The sequence below is a fragment of the Helianthus annuus genome, chromosome 7, assembly GCF_002127325.2.
Source record: "Helianthus annuus cultivar XRQ/B chromosome 7, HanXRQr2.0-SUNRISE, whole genome shotgun sequence".
Taxonomy (NCBI): Eukaryota; Viridiplantae; Streptophyta; class Magnoliopsida; order Asterales; family Asteraceae; genus Helianthus; species Helianthus annuus.
This window is the reverse complement of record NC_035439.2, coordinates 133391285-133409482: the sequence shown is the minus strand read 5'-3', so window position 1 is coordinate 133409482 and position 18198 is coordinate 133391285. Positions and strand designations below refer to the sequence as shown.

At 34.1% G+C, this 18198-nt stretch overlaps 2 protein-coding genes across 4 annotated transcripts; one reads left to right on the top strand and one right to left on the bottom strand.

Annotated features, from left to right (window-relative positions):
- The first annotated feature begins 10487 nt into the window (after window positions 1–10487).
- On the top strand, window positions 10488–14691 carry LOC110868641 (serine/threonine-protein kinase BLUS1). Of its 3 annotated transcripts, none has more exons than XM_035975299.1 (18): window positions 10488–10882; window positions 10988–11242; window positions 11351–11475; window positions 11915–11959; window positions 12041–12122; window positions 12217–12285; window positions 12359–12529; window positions 12612–12677; window positions 12757–12825; window positions 12909–12988; window positions 13105–13323; window positions 13401–13507; window positions 13590–13663; window positions 13743–13832; window positions 13922–13978; window positions 14083–14141; window positions 14248–14299; window positions 14400–14691. In XM_035975299.1, the coding sequence occupies exons 1-18, from the start codon at window positions 10718–10720 to the stop codon at window positions 14448–14450; spliced, it is 1836 nt and encodes a 611-aa protein (XP_035831192.1). In that variant the 5' UTR covers window positions 10488–10717; the 3' UTR covers window positions 14451–14691. The 3 variants fall into 3 exon arrangements, with proteins under 3 accessions (XP_035831192.1, XP_021973562.1, XP_021973561.1); XM_022117870.2 differs by having other exon boundaries at window positions 13401–13489; window positions 13593–13663; window positions 14400–14690; XM_022117869.2 differs by having other exon boundaries at window positions 13401–13489; window positions 14400–14688.
- Window positions 14692–14949: 258 nt separating this feature from the next.
- LOC110868643 lies at window positions 14950–17091 on the bottom strand. The gene is made up of 7 exons (XM_022117871.2): window positions 16922–17091; window positions 16572–16619; window positions 16438–16484; window positions 15550–15616; window positions 15417–15460; window positions 15274–15331; window positions 14950–15185 (listed from the first exon to the last, which is right to left on the bottom strand). The coding sequence occupies exons 1-7, from the start codon at window positions 16982–16984 to the stop codon at window positions 15135–15137; spliced, it is 378 nt and encodes a 125-aa protein (XP_021973563.1). The 5' UTR covers window positions 16985–17091; the 3' UTR covers window positions 14950–15134.
- Window positions 17092–18198: the final 1107 nt, after the last annotated feature.

Genomic DNA, 18198 nt, shown 5'->3' with positions numbered 1-18198 from the left:
GTTCCCTGTCTACATTTCATATAGTCTTTGTGACTTGACCTTTTTGATGTGACCAAAAGGTGATAAAAAAGCAAATATTCCTTTTTCCCAATAAAGTTGCTTTTATAGACCCCAACCCACATGCTTGTACTATTCTGCCAACAACTTTCCCCAATTCCCCATATTTGTACTACCTATTTAGAAAGCCTGTTCCCCTTGGAAGGAGCGTTTTTTTGTTTTTCTTGAATGTTACAAAACAATTTCTAATATAACATTATAAACTATGTCAATAAACTTGGTTAATACTATTCTACGCCACTTAACAACACATCAATATTTTTCAGAGTTTAGAATTACCAACTAACTAAACATCATATTCAATATATAAAGTTTATCCCCAAAAAGACATCCTGACGATGCCATACCCAACAAAACACCTACCCCGCATTACGTTGGAAGCAAAATCCCCAAATCCATCAAAGTTCATTACATGTTTCCAAAAAACATATCTGGCGAAATTAAGGCATAATTGTTCTACAGTAACATGTGTTAGCCACCATAACACGTGTTACTCTATTCGGCAATCTTCCTTGATTTTGGGCAGCAGCACATTCACCTCCGAACATAATATGTGCGCCGCATACCTCTTTCTCAACTTTCTCACCTCCGCCATCTTCCTCGCCCCACTCGTGCTGAACCCACAGTTAAAACTTTGGTTTTTCCCCATATAGCACTCCATGTGCCGCATCAAGAAGACCCCACAATCAGTTGTGTTTGCGGTTGTCTCCCAAGGAACCGGCATACGCTGGATGTTGCAGTACTCTATGTCATCGGCTCGTGGATTCCCAACCTCCCGCAGATATTGCACAAACATATCTTTCTGCATACGCATACACAAGACATAGTTAGTAATTCTAAAAAAAATAAAAAAAAAACAGTCTTGCCAGTGTTATCACACTTATTTTTAAATCAATTTTCAGTTTTGTAACTTACGATCTTATACGCTGTGTCCTTGTGTAGGTAGTAGACACTATCTTCTATCAACTGACCTTGACGGGCTTTGTCATTATCAATGACATAAATCCCGGGGTCGCGTAACTCAAACACTAGCAAGTAAAAGTGTTTGTGCTCCAATATAGGGAAGAAAACAATGTCTTGATTTCGGAAATCAGGAACGTAATCAACTCTGTTGACCGCACCCTTTATCCCAAGCCGAAACTTGTGCATCCGCGCCTCTACCCCGCCTACGTCAGTTGTGAGCATCCATGGAAACTTCAAGCATAACAGAGAAATTAATAAGGTCAATAATAGGACACACTGTAATTTATATATACATGGCACTTACCACAACTTTAGTCCCAAAGAATTGCCTACTGTAAGCCTCCCGTGATTTTCTTTTCTCCTGGAAGTTCAGCACCTCCGCCCAACAGTCAATAATGCCATCCGAGACCTCATTGCCAACATTTAAACTCTTGAACATAGACCGAGACGCTTGTACATGGGTAGGGCTTCTAAACAGCAACTCCCTGGTGTCAGGTGTACAAATCATAAATTAGACGATTATCTGCAACAATACTTTATACAAATTATAAAAAATATTGCTACTTAATCGTTACCTTTTTCCTGTCTCTTCCCATGGCTTGTTGACACAATATCGGCATCATCATACACTGTAAGGCATCAGACACAATTTAGTTACGCCCAATTTCATACCCAACACACTATCAACATACAGATCACCTTTGAACTATGTAAAGTGTTTAGTAACATAAAAATTCTAACCTAGCTCCCGTTGCGTTGGACCCAAGTCAGCTCGTTGTTTGGAAGGACCGGGCTTGGGTTCCTCCGATAAAATCACAACGCTAGGGCTACCAGAACTTTTTTGCCCTAAATTGTGTTTCGAAGTCCTACATATTTAAAAATAAAACAAACTCAGGTTGCCTTTTTCCAATAATCGGTTGAAGAAAACCTACTTCGACATGACGGATAACAACAAACTAACCTTTTGTTTGAAGTCTGAATCTTCCGTAAACGTTTCAGCTTCAACGACGACGACAATATTATGAACGACTTCCTCATCGGCTTCTATGTTAGGGTTTGTGGGTAGTAGCTTTTCAATGCTTCTTATCAATTGTAAAGAAGAAAACCTTTTGAATTGAGAAAGGATTAAGGACGAGAGAGAAATATGAACAGGAATGGAGAAATGAGTAAAATGGAAAAGAAGAGAGATTTTTGAATTTGGTTAAACCTCTTTGATTAGACTGCTACTGCATGGCAGTCGTTCCTGTCTTCCCAATGCTTTTGGATACCGAAAATGCCCTTCGATGGTACAAGTTGGCAGTGTTTTCTATTTCTTTTTATTTTTATTAACACAAAATAATCATGGCCCTTGATCAACTTAGATGTAAGCTAATCAATGGTTCAGAAAGGGTTTCCATAGTTTTCTCAAAAAGAAGGGGTTTACTATATAACCAAGCCCTATATATATATATATATATATATATATATATATATATATATATATAGGGGAAAGATAAATCGAAAACCCATGTGAGTTGAGAAAACCCAAATAAACCCTATGTAACATTTTTATTTTTTTCTAAAAAAAATAGGAAATGTAATATAAATGTACACGGACCTATTTATGAAAAAAAATGAAAAAAACGCTTACTATTTTTTTTTTAAAAAAATGTTGAAAATTTATATGTTACATTTTTTTTGGACATACATATTATGTAACCTGAAATTTTGTAACATTTTTTTAAAAAAAAACTACTTGGTGTTTTTTTGTGTTTCTTTTTTTAAAATGTTCAAATATATGTATATTACATTTCCTATTTTTTTTAGAAATGTATCTTGAGTTTACATGGTTTTTTTACAAAAGTTTTCTGAGTTTTCTCAACTCAAGTGGGTTTTCGATTTATCCTTCCCCTATATATATATATATATATAGGGGAGGGCTATATAGAAAACCCTATATATATAGAAAACCCTAGAAAACCCAACCTCCCGACATTTTTTTTTGAAAAAAATAACACATGTAATATACATGTTTTTAAGAGTTTTGGGCCAAAGAAATCAAAAAAGCGCCGAAGGAATGATTTAAAAAAAAAATCAGCAAGTTTCTGTCTTTTGTGCCTAACACATGTTAGGCAACCGGACATTGCTGAAATTTGTTTATTTTTTTAAAAAACATCCCTTCGGCGCTTTTTTGTTTTTTTTGGCCCAAAACACTTTAAAACATGTGTATTACATGTGTTATTTTTTAAAAAAAAATGTCGGGAGGTTGGGTAAAAATGGGGGGAGATTTGAGTTTCTAGAGTTTTCTAAAAACTTAAGGGTTTTCTGTCTAGCCTTCCCTTATATATATATATATATATATATATATATATATATATATATATATATATATATATATATATATATATATATATATATATATATATATATATATATATATATATATATATTCTTATTTGTATATTGGGTCTTTAACGAGTCTTATTATCCTTGTCTTTGTTTATGTCTTGGGTTGGAACAAATTACTATAATTCGTCCCCGACGACGGATTAGTCGACATTTTTCACAAATTTTACGAACAGAAGCTCTTATTTTCATATATATATATATATATATATATATATATATATATATATATATATATATATATATATATATATATATATATGAGTAAATTACAAGTTTTGTCCTTTATGTTTGTCCCAAATTTCAGGCGCTGTCCTTTACCTTTAAAATTGATGAGTTTTGTCTTTAACGTTTCAAAATCTTGTACGTTATGTCCTTTAGCCCTAACTTAGTCAGATTTTTTTTTTGTTAAATCAGATTGCAAAAGGGCATTTTAGTCTTTTTACCTTCTTAGGGGGGTATTGTGTAAACAACTTTTAATGAGGGACTCTTTGTACAAATTCAAAAAATAAAAGGTTTTATATAAACTTTATCATCTCTTTCTCTCACTCTCATCAGATTCCCCCCCCCCCCCCCGTCTCTCTCTTCTCTCTCTCATCTGAAATTCCAGAACTACCACCGCACCACCCCCACTTTTTTACCACCAACTCCACATCCACTTTTTCAGATCAATAAATCTCCAATTTGTAGTGGAGGCGATCAGAGGAGATTTCTACAAATCATATATAAAATGTTACATATAATTAGGATATAACATTTTTAATTTCCATAAACCTCCACGGCTTCAAAAGAGTAAATGAATCGACCAGATGTCGTTTTGACTTCATAAATCTATCACCGTAATATTCCTCACCGGAATCCAGATCTTCAAGAAAACCCACCGGAAAAGATGGTGCACGCTGCATATAACTCACTCGAACTCCTCGCCGGTTGTCGTACGAAGATCGACACCGTCGAATCCTATGCTTCAAACCTCCTCATCGCTTGCACCGATGGATCTCTTTGAATATTTAGACAGAGCTATTGAGAGAATATTTTAGACAAAAAGTCTGAGCAATAAGAAATTTTATTGGTGTAAATGGGTTTTGAGTTATTTTAGTTGCTGTTGTTGGAGTGAAAAAAATAGGGTTGTGTAGTTAAAAGAGAGATGGGTGGGTGGGTTAGGTTGGAGGTGGTGGCAGAAGATGATGCTAGGTGGCGGTGGTGGTTTGTTGGAGAGAGAGAGAGTGTTTAGGTTAGAGAGAGTATACAGATCTATTCTATTCATATATATTTTAATTATTTTACACTTAGATATTAAATATTTACCCAATAGTCCCTACAATTGTAAAAGGACAAATATACCCTCACATGCAAGTCACATGACCAGACATAACAGAAAAATCCAACTGAGTTAGGGCTAAAGGACATAACGTGCAAGATTTTGAAACGTTAAGGACAAAACTCGTCAATTTTAAAGGTAAAGGACATCGACTGAAATTTGGGACAAACTTAAAGGACAAAACTTGTAATTTACTCTATATATATTTTCACATAGTATTATTATACAAAACATTCAACCATAGTTAACTGGCTTTTTTCAAAAACGACGCTCCCTCTCGCCGTACTTCCACGTGATGTTTTCCCCCACTTCTCGAATCCGATTTCCCGCATCCACCAGTTCCTTGCCATAGCGGCGTAATTCGGCAACGTTCTCCGAGCTCATAGTGTCACACCCTGACTTTTGCGGAAGTGTGATTTAGGGTTTTGTAAAGTGATTTGATAAAAAGAGAATGACTCACATTGCAAGTTTAGACGGACAGAGTATGCCTACTGATTAAGCCTGGTAACCTAGTTAAATAATGCAAACGAAACTAGGTTAGTAACTTAATACAACATTTACGATAACTTCACGAAATCAAAATCCTCACGACGAATGACAAAGTATAGCCCGAATTCAGGCAACACTTAAACATCCATCGGATCGGTTTCAATCGATCGGACATTATATCGTAGCAGTGATCGAGTTATTACCCTGTGATCGTAGCAGCGTCTCGACACTTAAACACACGATTTTAAGCAAAATTTGACGTTTTTGAAAGAGTTTTTTGAACACAGAAGAATGGCCATGCAACGTACAATTATAGCTGAAATTTGGGTCTCTCGTGGCCCGTGTAGACCTGAAGGGACAACCTTTGCGGCCCGCGAGGGCCACCCTAGCTACGGCTAGGGCTGCCATGTCACACCGTAGGTCTGCCACGTGTACAACACGTGGCCTTGATCGTTCTCCAGAGATTTGCATGGCTGTCGCGCCTCGCGAAGACTCTCCTTAAGTCTTTCGTGGCCCGCGAGCGATCATAAAAACTTGATTTTCTTAATTTTTCATAAAAAAATAGGGGTTTAGGGGTTCGGGTTTCACTTACGGAATGTTTTAGGACATTTTTGCTGGTCCTTACAATTATGATCATATAATTCTTATATTTTAAAAGTATATTTTGAGTATTGAAAGCTAAATGCATATCGGCATGTCATATATTTCATTTGAATGCATTTTGATTTGAGTTTTTGTTTATGTTTTGAGGACATATTTGAAGGTTAAGAGTAGTTAGTATATCAAATAAGATAAAGGATGAAATATCGAGATGATTTAGCCGTGTGAAGAGAAGGCAGACGATATCGTTAGTTTGAGCAATGGAAACCTTTAATGTGGAGAGGATGGCGGGCAGAGGTAGACCAAAGTTGACTTGGATGATAGGATGAGCAAATTAGGTAGTATTTACCATAGTTGCATCTCTCTATGGATATGTTTTAGGATAAGAGTTGGTGTAGGTGTAGGATTATGGTTACAAACTGCTAGTGGTTGTGTCTCAAGAGCTTGGATTTTATTATACTTTAGGGGAACTTGTTGGTGTTTATCTTTTGTTATTTATGCCTATATGATGTTGTATGATGGTACATATGTTTCTACTTTTACTAGTGTTACTTTCTCACCACTTGTTTTGTTATTTATAGTTTTCTATTTCTATATTTTAGTTTTGTTTTTCTAATTGTTGTTTGTTTTAGAGTTGAGAGTCTCTTTATCATTAGGGATGGGGGGTAAAAAATGCCTACATTCCACCTTCCTCATATCTTATATCGATAACTTTGTTATTGTGGGATTTACTGGGTATAATTGTTATTGTAGAACATTCGACACGTGTTATATAACATGTTTTAAACAAATTTTTTTCCCTATATTTTGCACACATTTTTTGAAAGGCATATTTTGATTATTTAGTTCCGAATTATAAAAAGTAAAAATATACAATTAATGTTTAATTATATATGTGGTTGGTACTGATTCAGTCCCCCACACTAGAGTCCTACAAGTACCAATACGATCGACTGTATCTATCAAAGACTGATAAACAACCATGAATGTTATTTTCCTACCCCCGTATTCATTGTTTTTATCTCATGTTACTTATCTTTTCTTGTGATTAGCAATTGTTTTCATCTTTTTCTTTTCAGGATTTATTACTTATCCATACGATAACTAGCTAGATAAGTATAGGAACCGCAACCACAGGAGCCGCAAGACCCGCCACTACAGGCGATTCTGTATTTTTTTTTTATATTTTCATGTAAAACATGTGTAAATAACGTATATATTTATCTTTTTATTCGCCTTTGCGATGTTTAGTGTTTACTTGATTATTTATCGTGAATCTTATTAAATTCGACTAAAAATATTATATACACACTATATATAGGAGTTGGCTCATATATAAATGGGAAAATAGTGTGAAAGGGTAGGAAGGATTGTGAAGCATTGATCTTTTAATCAAATGGTTGAGATTAATTTTTTCCCAAAATCATAAAATTATATAGGAAAAGCGGTGCTAAAAGGGTTAGAAATGACAAAAATGAATAACCACATTTGTTGAATTTTAAACTAGTTCCCTCAAGATTTCTAAACGGTTATGACTTTTTTAAATGTTAACTTCTTTTAAAGTTACACCATAAAAACGATAATTTTATTTTCTTTAATTTGAATAAGGTATTGCTATAGTTTTTTTAATTTAGAAAAAAAGCTTAACATGCTACGTGAATATGTGATTATACAACATTACCTTACATAGTATGCCTTAATTTCATAACAACTATAATGTTATGTGATTTTGTAGTATGCCTTATTTTTCAGAACAATTATTACGTTATGTGATTTTGTATACACTACGTGAGTATGTACCATTACGTAATTACGCAACACTACGCCGTTACTTAACACCACGTGAACAACATACTACCGCTATGTTATTACATATATTATCTGGTATGTGATAATATAATCTTAATTCTATGATTTTGAATGTGATACATGATTACAAAACATATGTGACATAATTATATGAACTGGTATGTTATTATACTTTAACCTGATACGTGACAACATAACCTTATTATATCTTGGAACGTGATACGTAATTAAAAGCGTATAATCTATAATTATGTGAACCTGTATGTTATTATACTTGATTATATAACCTGATACGTGATAGCGTAACCCTATTATATCTTGGCACGTGATACGTAATTAAAAACCATATAATCTATAATTATGTGAACCAGTATGTGATTACATACCAACTTAAAAAAAAATATCTGTAGCAATCTCACACTCAAATTAAAGATAATAATTTTTGATTTTATGGTGTATTTTAAAAATATATATAAAACATAAAAAAGTTATTGCAATTAAAAAATTAGTGAAACTAGATTCCCCCCTCCCCCCCCCCCCCCCAACCCAAAAAAAAAAAAAAAAAAAAAAAAAAACAATGGTGATAATCTCTTTTTTACCTTTCATCTAAAATCCACATGTTACATTGGAAAACAATGATCAATTACTAAGAAAAAATGATTGTAAAATGTATATTTTTTTTTATTTAATAAAAGTTTCTGTTATAAAGTTCGACTAATTAATATCTAGTGGTGGATTTAAATGAAAAAGAAAAATTTTATAAGAATAAAAAGAATAAGTTTTAAACCAATATAAATGCTCTATTTTACTTTATTTAATATGTGTATTTAATGTTATTAATAATGGCATATAGGTAAATTTCTAATTGTAATTAATTAGCTAACTAATTAAAAATTGTAACTCACTTTTAAATATAATCTTTCAAGATAAAATAATTTAGGATAAAGGACAATTTTCGACATGTGTAGGATAAATTTTAGTATGTATATGATAAATTCTTAAATGTGTATGATAAATTTATATATGCGTAGGGTAAATTTCGGTAAGTGTAAAATATATGTAGGATAAATTTTGAAATGTGTAGGAATAAAATGTTTTTTCCTTTATTAATGAGAGATAACATAATTAATTGGGGAGTTATAAACTATTTAATGTTTTACCATTATGTACTTTCTTCTTTTTATTCTCACATTAAATTTCTTCTCAAATAAACTTTCCCTTTAATATCTATATATTAATGTTTGAAGTTATAGACTCATAAAAATCGATTAATTATTAAGAAATACTAATAACAAATGTTATATATTTATAAAAGTTTTCTATAAAATTATTATATTTCTGTTACAAAAATGATTTTAATAAAAATAAAAAAATATTTATACGAGTCGTACACTCATGCTACTCATATATGTTTATTCCTATACGACTCGTATCATAGATATTAAACCCATAAATTTAACTAAATTTAAAAGAAAATTCTATACGGCCCGTATAGAATTCGAAATTCCCTAACTCTATAGAGTGTCAAATGATTCATGTGGGGTGTGTAAATACAAATATCTGAAGCCAGAAAATATCTAAGGCAGCCTAATTTAGAATCTTAGAAACCCTTTTCACATGCATTCGAAGCATCCGACATCGTTTTAGTTTCAAATTTATTCCCCATTTTTATATTTATTAATATTATTATTATTCTCAGTCTTGTCAAGTCAAAACTCAGTACGTGCGTCTTCAGTTGTCTCGTACCTCTGTTTTCAAATCCCTAGGTTAGTACACTTCTGCTTCTTCACACGTTCTTTCACTCACCTCATGTTCTTCAATTCTCATAACGCATATCTAAATCATCCGATTTGTTTCATTCAGATCGATGTTAATGTTCTTTAACTTAAATTTTACTTTGCTGCAACAAAAAAAAAATGTTAAAATTTAAATCACACAGTTTTGCTGTTGCTGCTGTTGTTTTTGATCGGATAATTGCGCGCTTTAACGACGAGCGTTGACATTTAGATGTTTCGGTTAAATAAAAAAGTAATGTAGCTTTAAGTTTGTTCATAAAGGTGCTGATGATTAGGGAAATGGTCATTTGTTTTAGAAAATGGTTATTTTTTTTTTATTGGTGAATTATGTTATAATTTGTTTACCGTTTAGAGGTTTTTTATTTAGTTATATATATTTTGTGGATTTTTTATGGAACTTCAATTTTGCTGTTGTTAGTGTTTTCGTTGTTGTTGTTGTTGTCGATGTTGTTGTTAATCAGATAATTGCGCGCCTGCTAGATGTTTCGGTCAATCAAAAGTAATGTAGTTTTAAGTTTGTTCATTAAGTTGCTGATGATTGGGGAAATGGATAGAAAAATGGTCAGCAACCATTAAATTACTCGTCATTAGTTTTGAGATGTATGTATATAGAATACTTATTTCATTTTATTAATCGGTGAATGGTGATTCAATTCTGTTATAATCTGTTCAGGGTTTAGCGTTTAGGGTTTATTTTATTTATATTTTGTCGACGTTTTATTTTGATGGAACTTCAATTTTTCTGTTGTTGTTATTGTTTTCATTGTTGTTGTAGATGTTGTTGTTAATCAGGTAATTGCGCCCCTCTAATGGCGAGTGTTGACATCTGCTAGATGTTTCAAGCAATCGAAAAAGTAATGTAGCTTTAAGTTTATTCATAAACCGATCATTAATTTACCCGTCATTAGTTTCGAGATGTATGTATGCAGAATAGTTATTTCATTTCATCAATCGGTGAATGGCGATTCATAGATCTTTATGATAATGTCACCATTCTGTTACAATTAGTTTTGCATTCGGTTTCTTGACAAACTTTGGTTCTTGATGGTGCAGGGTTATGGTATCAGCTTTAGATTCCTGAAAGATTTCGGTTTGTTGACTTCTTAAAGTGTTGTGTAACTTCTGTTCGCCGAGACTTTCAAAACAGTCCTGGTAAAGTCAATAGAGTGTTAAAATTGTATATGATAGAAGAAAGATGTTACAATGTTGGAAGGAGTTTAACATTAGTTTAATGTGCATTTCTGCGTGTTACGCGTCTTAGGGTTAGTTTAATTTATTAGCGATTTATACAAGAAATATGGAAACGAGAAAAAGGAAATTCCCGGTTGATGCAAAGGATTACAAGCTATATGAGGAAGTTGGTGAAGGAGTAAGCGCCTCAGTGTATCGGGCACTCTGTATTCCATTAAACGAGATAGTTGCAATCAAGGTTCTAGATTTGGAAAGATGTAACAATGATCTGGTACGCACGTTCTTGATTTGTTTCGCTATTTAGTCATGTTCCATATATACATATCGTTTTCTAGTTTAGGTTTAGGGTAACTGACAATATGTTTAATATAAATAGGATGGCATTCGTCGCGAAGTACAAACCATGAGCTTGATAGATCATCCAAATCTAATGCGCGCTTATTGTTCTTTCACAACGGGCCACAATCTATGGGTAGTTATGCCATATATGTCCGGTGGATCATGTCTTCACATAATGAAATCATCCTTTCCAGAAGGTTTTGAAGAGCGCGTTATTGCTACAATGCTGCGTGAAGTCCTTAAAGCGTTAGTTTATCTTCATGCTCATGGCCATATTCATAGAGATGTGAAGGTATTCATTTCTCATCGTCTAGTTTCATATTTTTTTAACAATTAAAAGTATGTACACTCTTTCGGTTTTGGTTTAGCATAACCCGAGTAATAATGATGTTTTATTCAGGCCGGAAACATTTTAGTTGATTTTAACGGTTCCATAAAGTTAGCAGACTTTGGAGTATCCGCATGCATGTTTGATTCAGGGGATCGACAACGTTCTAGAAATACCTTTGTCGGAACTCCTTGTTGGTATGTTTCTTGTTATGTATAGAGTCTTTTTTTTGTAGCATAAATGAATAGAAATGAACATGTATACCGATGAAGCCGGAACCTCCAATATATACAAATGAGAAACTCCATATAAGCTTATCTCGGCCCCATGGACTATATACAACTAGGGTGGGGTTCTAGAGTGAACACCAATGTATTTGCGAACTGAGTGAACAAATCCTGACCATTGATTTACACACATGTATGGCTAGGATTTCATCATCTAATCGTAAATACACTAGTGTATTTCATCATCAAATCCTGGCCATTGATTTACATACGTGTATGGCCAGGATTAGTTCACTCAGTTCGCAAGATACACTAGTGTTCACACTTGAAAATATCTATAATGAACATGTATTTTATTTGAATTTTATAATTGTATAGTTTTATTACATCTTTGAATGTTATATCATAGGATGGCACCTGAAGTTATGCAGCAATTGCATGGATATGACTTCAAGTAAGTCATAGTTCATTTGTTTATTTTCTAACTATACGCGAAGATATATTAACTAAATAACTATACATTGCGTTGACACAGAGCCGACATCTGGTCGTTTGGAATCACAGCACTCGAGCTAGCTCATGGCCATGCACCTTTCTCAAAGCATCCACCGATGAAAGTAATTAAACGTCGAAAAAACATCCATTGTAGCGAGTTATAAAAACGATTATAATATTTTAACATAACTTTTACCTCATTATCTGACCCTATAGGTTTTGCTTATGACCCTGCAAAATGCACCACCAGGTCTCGACTATGAGCGTGACAAAAAGTTTACAAAGGTTCGTGTCATGTCACAAGGAATAAAAAGTAAAAATTCATCCGAATATTATGCTGACTTTCGGGTGTTTTTAGTCTTTTAGAGATTTGGTTGCTACTTGCTTAGTGAAAGACCCGAAGAAACGTCCATCGTCAGAGAAGCTTTTGAAGCACCCGTTTTTTAAACATGCAAAAAACGCTGATTTTCTACAACGTTCCATTCTCAATGGTCTTTATCCGTTAGGTGATCGTTACAGGATGTTAAAGGTGACATTCTTAAGTCAATCTTTGGCTTTTTATAGTTTTTAGTTGTTTTTCTATGAATTTATTTAATCTTTTATTGTTTTAGGCCAAAGAAGCCGATCTTCTTGTGGAAAACAAAGAATTATACGAAGATAAGGAACAATTATCACAGGTAATAAACGAATAAACGATGCACTTAACTTGGAATCTTTTGCAGATATCTAATCGTATTTCATATTTGCGATACGCAGCGAGAATACATACGAGGAATTAGTGACTGGAATTTTAACGTGGACGACTTGAAGAATCAGGCTGCGCTTGTATGCGTTTAAAGATATAACATATCAGATTTGATCATAAAACACTTGGCTGTCTACTTATTAACGTAATCCATTTATGGCAGATCGACGAAAACGATGAAATTTTGGATGCAGATAATCACTCAAATGCTAGATCTCATGATACAACTGATGAAATTGTCGAGTAAGATTATATGTTCTTTATACTCGCTAAAACTTATCGGAACTTTAGTTTGTTGATTCGTAATTTGTGATCGCGGCTGTAAAAGAAACGAGTTGTGTTCTCTATATGTTATACAGGGAATGTTTTGATATCTGTGACGATGATGTGGCAACTGTAGATAATCTACAGCAACGTATACATACGTCACTAAAAGCTAGCGATCAAGAAACTAAAAGAGACGATATTAGGCCGCTTGGGCGAATGCAATCTTCACAGAAAATGAATAATAACGCTAGTGGTTCCGTGCTATCAAACAATGTTCTTTCTCATAAGAAGTTAGTTAGCAACGACGAAAGGTAATTTTCGATATTTAATATCTAGTTAGTGTTATATACTTATTTCATAACTAACTAATGGTCAATATTATATGAAGGGATCATCACCAACCGAAGTTCCGAATAGACCGTAGTTACAGTGGTCCGGTATATCTTCAGAAAAATAATATGAACACTTCTTTATCTGGTAAGACATCCTTGACATGTAAGTTGATGAGTGATATAAACATGTCTCTTTTTATTTTATTATTTATTTATTTATTTTAACGTTTCGTGGCGTGGTACAGTAGAAAACGTATCAGGAGCTGTGGTCCAGCAGAAGGGACGTTTTAAAGTTACCGAAGCAGATTTGAGCTCCAAGGTACAACAACTGGCATGTGCGCGCACGCACGCACACGCATGTGAAATTTGTATTCATTTCCCTTTTTTTTTCTATGCAGGTTCCGGTTGTTGGTCCAACTTCAAGTGTACAAGCTGCATCACTACTTCCGCCTTTGCAAAGCATTTTGCAGCATAATACAGCACAAAGGGTATGCAAATGAGGATCTTAATATATTATCCCGCCTGAAACGCACTACAAATTTGCTTCATAAGTTGTTATTTTTGTTTTTTTTTTCAGGAAGAAATACTTCGATTAATGGAGCATGTGGAGACAGGAAACAGCGATTTCTCGCAAGTAATGGAGCGTAATCCATGACTGTTTTCTATTAATTATTTGCTACATGCGTTAATCCTTGAAGCTTGAAGGTTTTTTGTTAATAACGTGTTAATCACATGTAGATCGCTCCTACTCCAAGGGAGAGAGAACTGCATTCTCAAGTGATCCAGCTACAACAAAGGTACGAACCCCCCCCCCCCCCCCACACCACAACACACAGAGAGAGTTTCGATCATGTTACATTGTTCGTAATGTATTTGTACATTTTGATTCTTAAAAATCTGCAGCATGGGGTGTCTAGTCGAGCAATTGCAACTACAGAAAATGATAAATGTTGAGGTTTGTTTTACGGTTTTACCACTTGAGACTTTCTATCATAAGAACGAAAATGTTAATAGTCATGACAAAATTTGTAATTTCGCGTCTATGGTTATTGTAGTTGGAAAAGAAGTTGAGTGATTTGGTGAAGAAGAATAGCATCAAAGAATGATCATGATGATGGGAACGACAAGATTTCGGCGACACATTCGATCTTAACCTGCTGTGTTTTTATAGATTTTTTTTCTATTTTCTTAAATTATTGAACTTATATCGTACATCATGGAGGCTATGTCGATGCTAGTAGTATTCAACATATTCATCTATGTGAATATGATGAGGAACACAGGAAATTGTGAGTAGCAAATCCTAATATACATCATCTTAGTTAAATGAATTTCCCTTAAGTTATAGACAAAGATGATTGTTGAGTCCCCTACACATGGTTGTCAATAGCGAACAGTGGTCAATAGCGACAAGCTACCTATATATCACATAGCGATAGCGACGAAATAGCGCCCGCTGTTTCATGTTTAGCGAACACTATGACCTATACGCTACATAGTGGGCTATAGCGAACACTATAGCCGCTATTGACACTATGGCGAACACTATAGCCGCTGTTGACGTATTCATACAAGAATGAAAACATGCTTTGATAATCCAAAATAAAATAGTTTCTGAATCCGAAAGATTTGATACAAACATCTTCATATCCAATTACAAAAAAAAAAAAAAAAAAAAAAAAAAAAAAAAAAAAAAAGCCAATTCATGAAACAACTTTCATAGAATCAAGAAAACACAGTTATGTGTAACATCCATCTTTGCATGTTGATAAAGACCAAACATGTAACCATTACCACAATCGGTTCTCAATCACAGCAGAAACAATCCCTTTAAGCGTCTCCTGAAGAACCAATCAACAGATTGTAATTACTAATCTTGAAATTCTCTGCTAAAAACAATCTAGTTTATAATCCGGATCGGAAAACTACCGTGGAATGATCTTTGAGACCAAGTGAGAGTGTCAACGGTTTTGAAGAACCGGAGTTGCTGAAAACAAACCAGAAGGGGTTAATTAATAATTACCATAAATACAACATAGGTTAATTTTTTTTAAACATGTATAGAAACATACCTTATATGTTCGATAAGCTGGCGAGCGCATGCCAGTAGCATTGGCTGCAAAATAAGAACATTTCAGTGATGAAACAAATACGATGAGAATAAAAAGCATCAGTACAATCCACTTCATAAGGCGGCTTAATTACCTCGTCTCGTTTACCAAATATAACAGATACATTGAAAGTAGGATTATTTAACATCCCTTCTTCCTTCCTGTTGAAACAAAAAGAAATTTTGAAAAAAAATATATATATACCAAATTGCATTCCACAATCTTGATTCTTGGAGAATCAATAACTAGATATACAATCATAAACTTGGTTTAAAAAAAAAAAACGCAAGACGCAAAGCAAAAAAGTGCACCACTTTTCGTACACAGGGCGCAGGGTATTTATATGAATTTATTATAGGTTTTTAGCATCACTTACCAAAATTAAAAATTTTGACATAAATAACCACTAAATATGGTTTAATATGCAAATAACCGATATGTATAACCATGGTGGTAAAAGTCCCGACTAGCCTCCGATTAGTTGCCAATTAATCAGTAGGCAGTCAACATTGGTCAAATCCAGTCCTAATTGGCCAAAAATCGGTGGCAGTCTAGCGATTCCGGCCAGATTCTTGACCAAAACCTGTAAATTCCGGCAGTTAATCCTATTCCTATCTACTTGAAAATTATAGGTCGAAGAAGGTGTTAAAACATGTCCACTTAAAAAAATACCTATAAAAACGTGTGTATACACATATAAAACTGAAAATTACGTTTAAAATCCCAATCCAATTAATCGCTAGTCGGTACCCCGCCAGCCGACTAGCGCCTAGCGATAAAGAGCTATACATCCTGCTGCACAAAACTTTCCCACGTACGGCGCGCCTCAAACCCATTTTACATGCGCCTGGCAAAGTCAAAAGCAAACCCGCTAGCGCCTGAGTTTGCCTCGCACCTAGGGGTGCCACAGGCGCACATTTTAAAACCCAGAGCATACAAGAAACTAATGATAGAGTCAGATCTAGAACCGACGTTATATTACCGTGCATGCATTATGGTTCCCATAGTCCCGATTTGAGTAGCAATAACCTGGAAATGTTATAAAAACATTACAAATGCATCCATCAAGCAGATTTTGAATGGAATGAAAAGGGGAAAAAAGAGCAATTAACTCACCAAGAATTGATCATCATAGCTACAAATGACTATATCAATCTTACTTTCCTGACAAGAAAATTGTAAGCTTTACAATAAGTTACTGTGCACAAGCAACACTGATTTCAAAAACAGAAGAGGCATTTTAACAAACAGGTGGTGGGCATAAGTGAAAATGATCATAAAACATTGTACCTTTATTTACAAGAGATGATAATTGGAAAAAAAAAAACAAATTGTTCAAGATTCTATGTAGAAAGTGGGTTCATCAACTTCAGTAGATATATATATTCAGTCAATTGAGCTAAAAGAAAAAAAGAAGATAATTTATAATAGAATGAAAAAAGAATTGTATGAGATCATGAAAGTACTTTTATATTGACAGAGAATTTCTTGTGGCGAACTGGGAAAGAAGAGCTTGAAGTATCATCCATGGAAGATCGAACAAGGAAGGGGCTTGAAGAGCAAGTTATTGAGGCTCCTTCAGTCCTTCGTATTCGGGTTTGTAAAGTGTTGGAAAAATTGGGTTTGTGAAGTGTGGGAAAAATCTTCTCATTATATAGTTTTGAGTTAATTGTGAGATGGTCCATGTGGTTTGTCATTTTTTTACATTTAGTCTCCGTTTTTTCAAAATAGCATGTTTGCTTCCTGTGGTTTGTTCACATGTTACTCGTATAGTCCCTAAAGTGGATGAACGTTAAGTTATTCACTTAAGTGTGTGTAAAATTACAAAAATAACCTTGTATGTTATAAAAGATATATTTAATTGTAAAAAGTTGAGTGGGCCCCACCATTTTAAAAAATATATTCACAAACACCCACCATCAACTAAGACGACTTTACCACCACCCACTTCTTCTGTCCCACCCTCGTCCACACTCTCTTCCACGCCACCATCGACCCTATCTCCACCGAGGACCACCCCATCTAACCCTTCCACACCCACTACATAGATTTCACCAAGTTTATTGGAAAATTAGGGCACAATTATATCTTCATCCCCACATTAAACCCTTGTTTCTTGAATCAAATTTGATTTGAGTTTATCATTACAAAAACACCGCCGAAGGTTTGCAAAACAAACTGGTGTGGTTCAAGGGTTGTATCAACAAGGGTTGTATCAACATCTTTTAGCTTATAAATAGGTGTGTTTGATGCTTAAAATTTGATTTTTTTTATTTGATGGATTGAGATTGATTAATTAATTAATGTTGATTTTGTGAGTTTTGTGTTTGATGTGCTTGATATTTTCAAGGTTCTAGTTAATTGGTGGTGCGAATGGAAATGAATCTGTTTTATACAAATGTGAAATGCCCAATTAGAAATTATTGTTCGTGATTGAACTATTTGTCGATCTGAGTTACGGTGCATCAGTTCGGGATGTCGATCTAAGTTCCAGGTAGTTTAGTTCTGGAATAGGGATGATGGGTGTGATTTGTTACTGGTGCGGAATGGAGAGGATGAGGAGAGATATGAGGGAAAGGCGAGAGGTGGTGGTTTTTCTAGCGGTGGATGGTGACGGTGGTGTCTGACAAGAAGGAAGAGAGACAAAGAGGGTCAAGGTTTATAATTTAGTAAAACGGTGGGGCCACTCAATTTTTTTACAATTAAATATATCTTTTATTTTTTTTATTTTATAAAATACAAG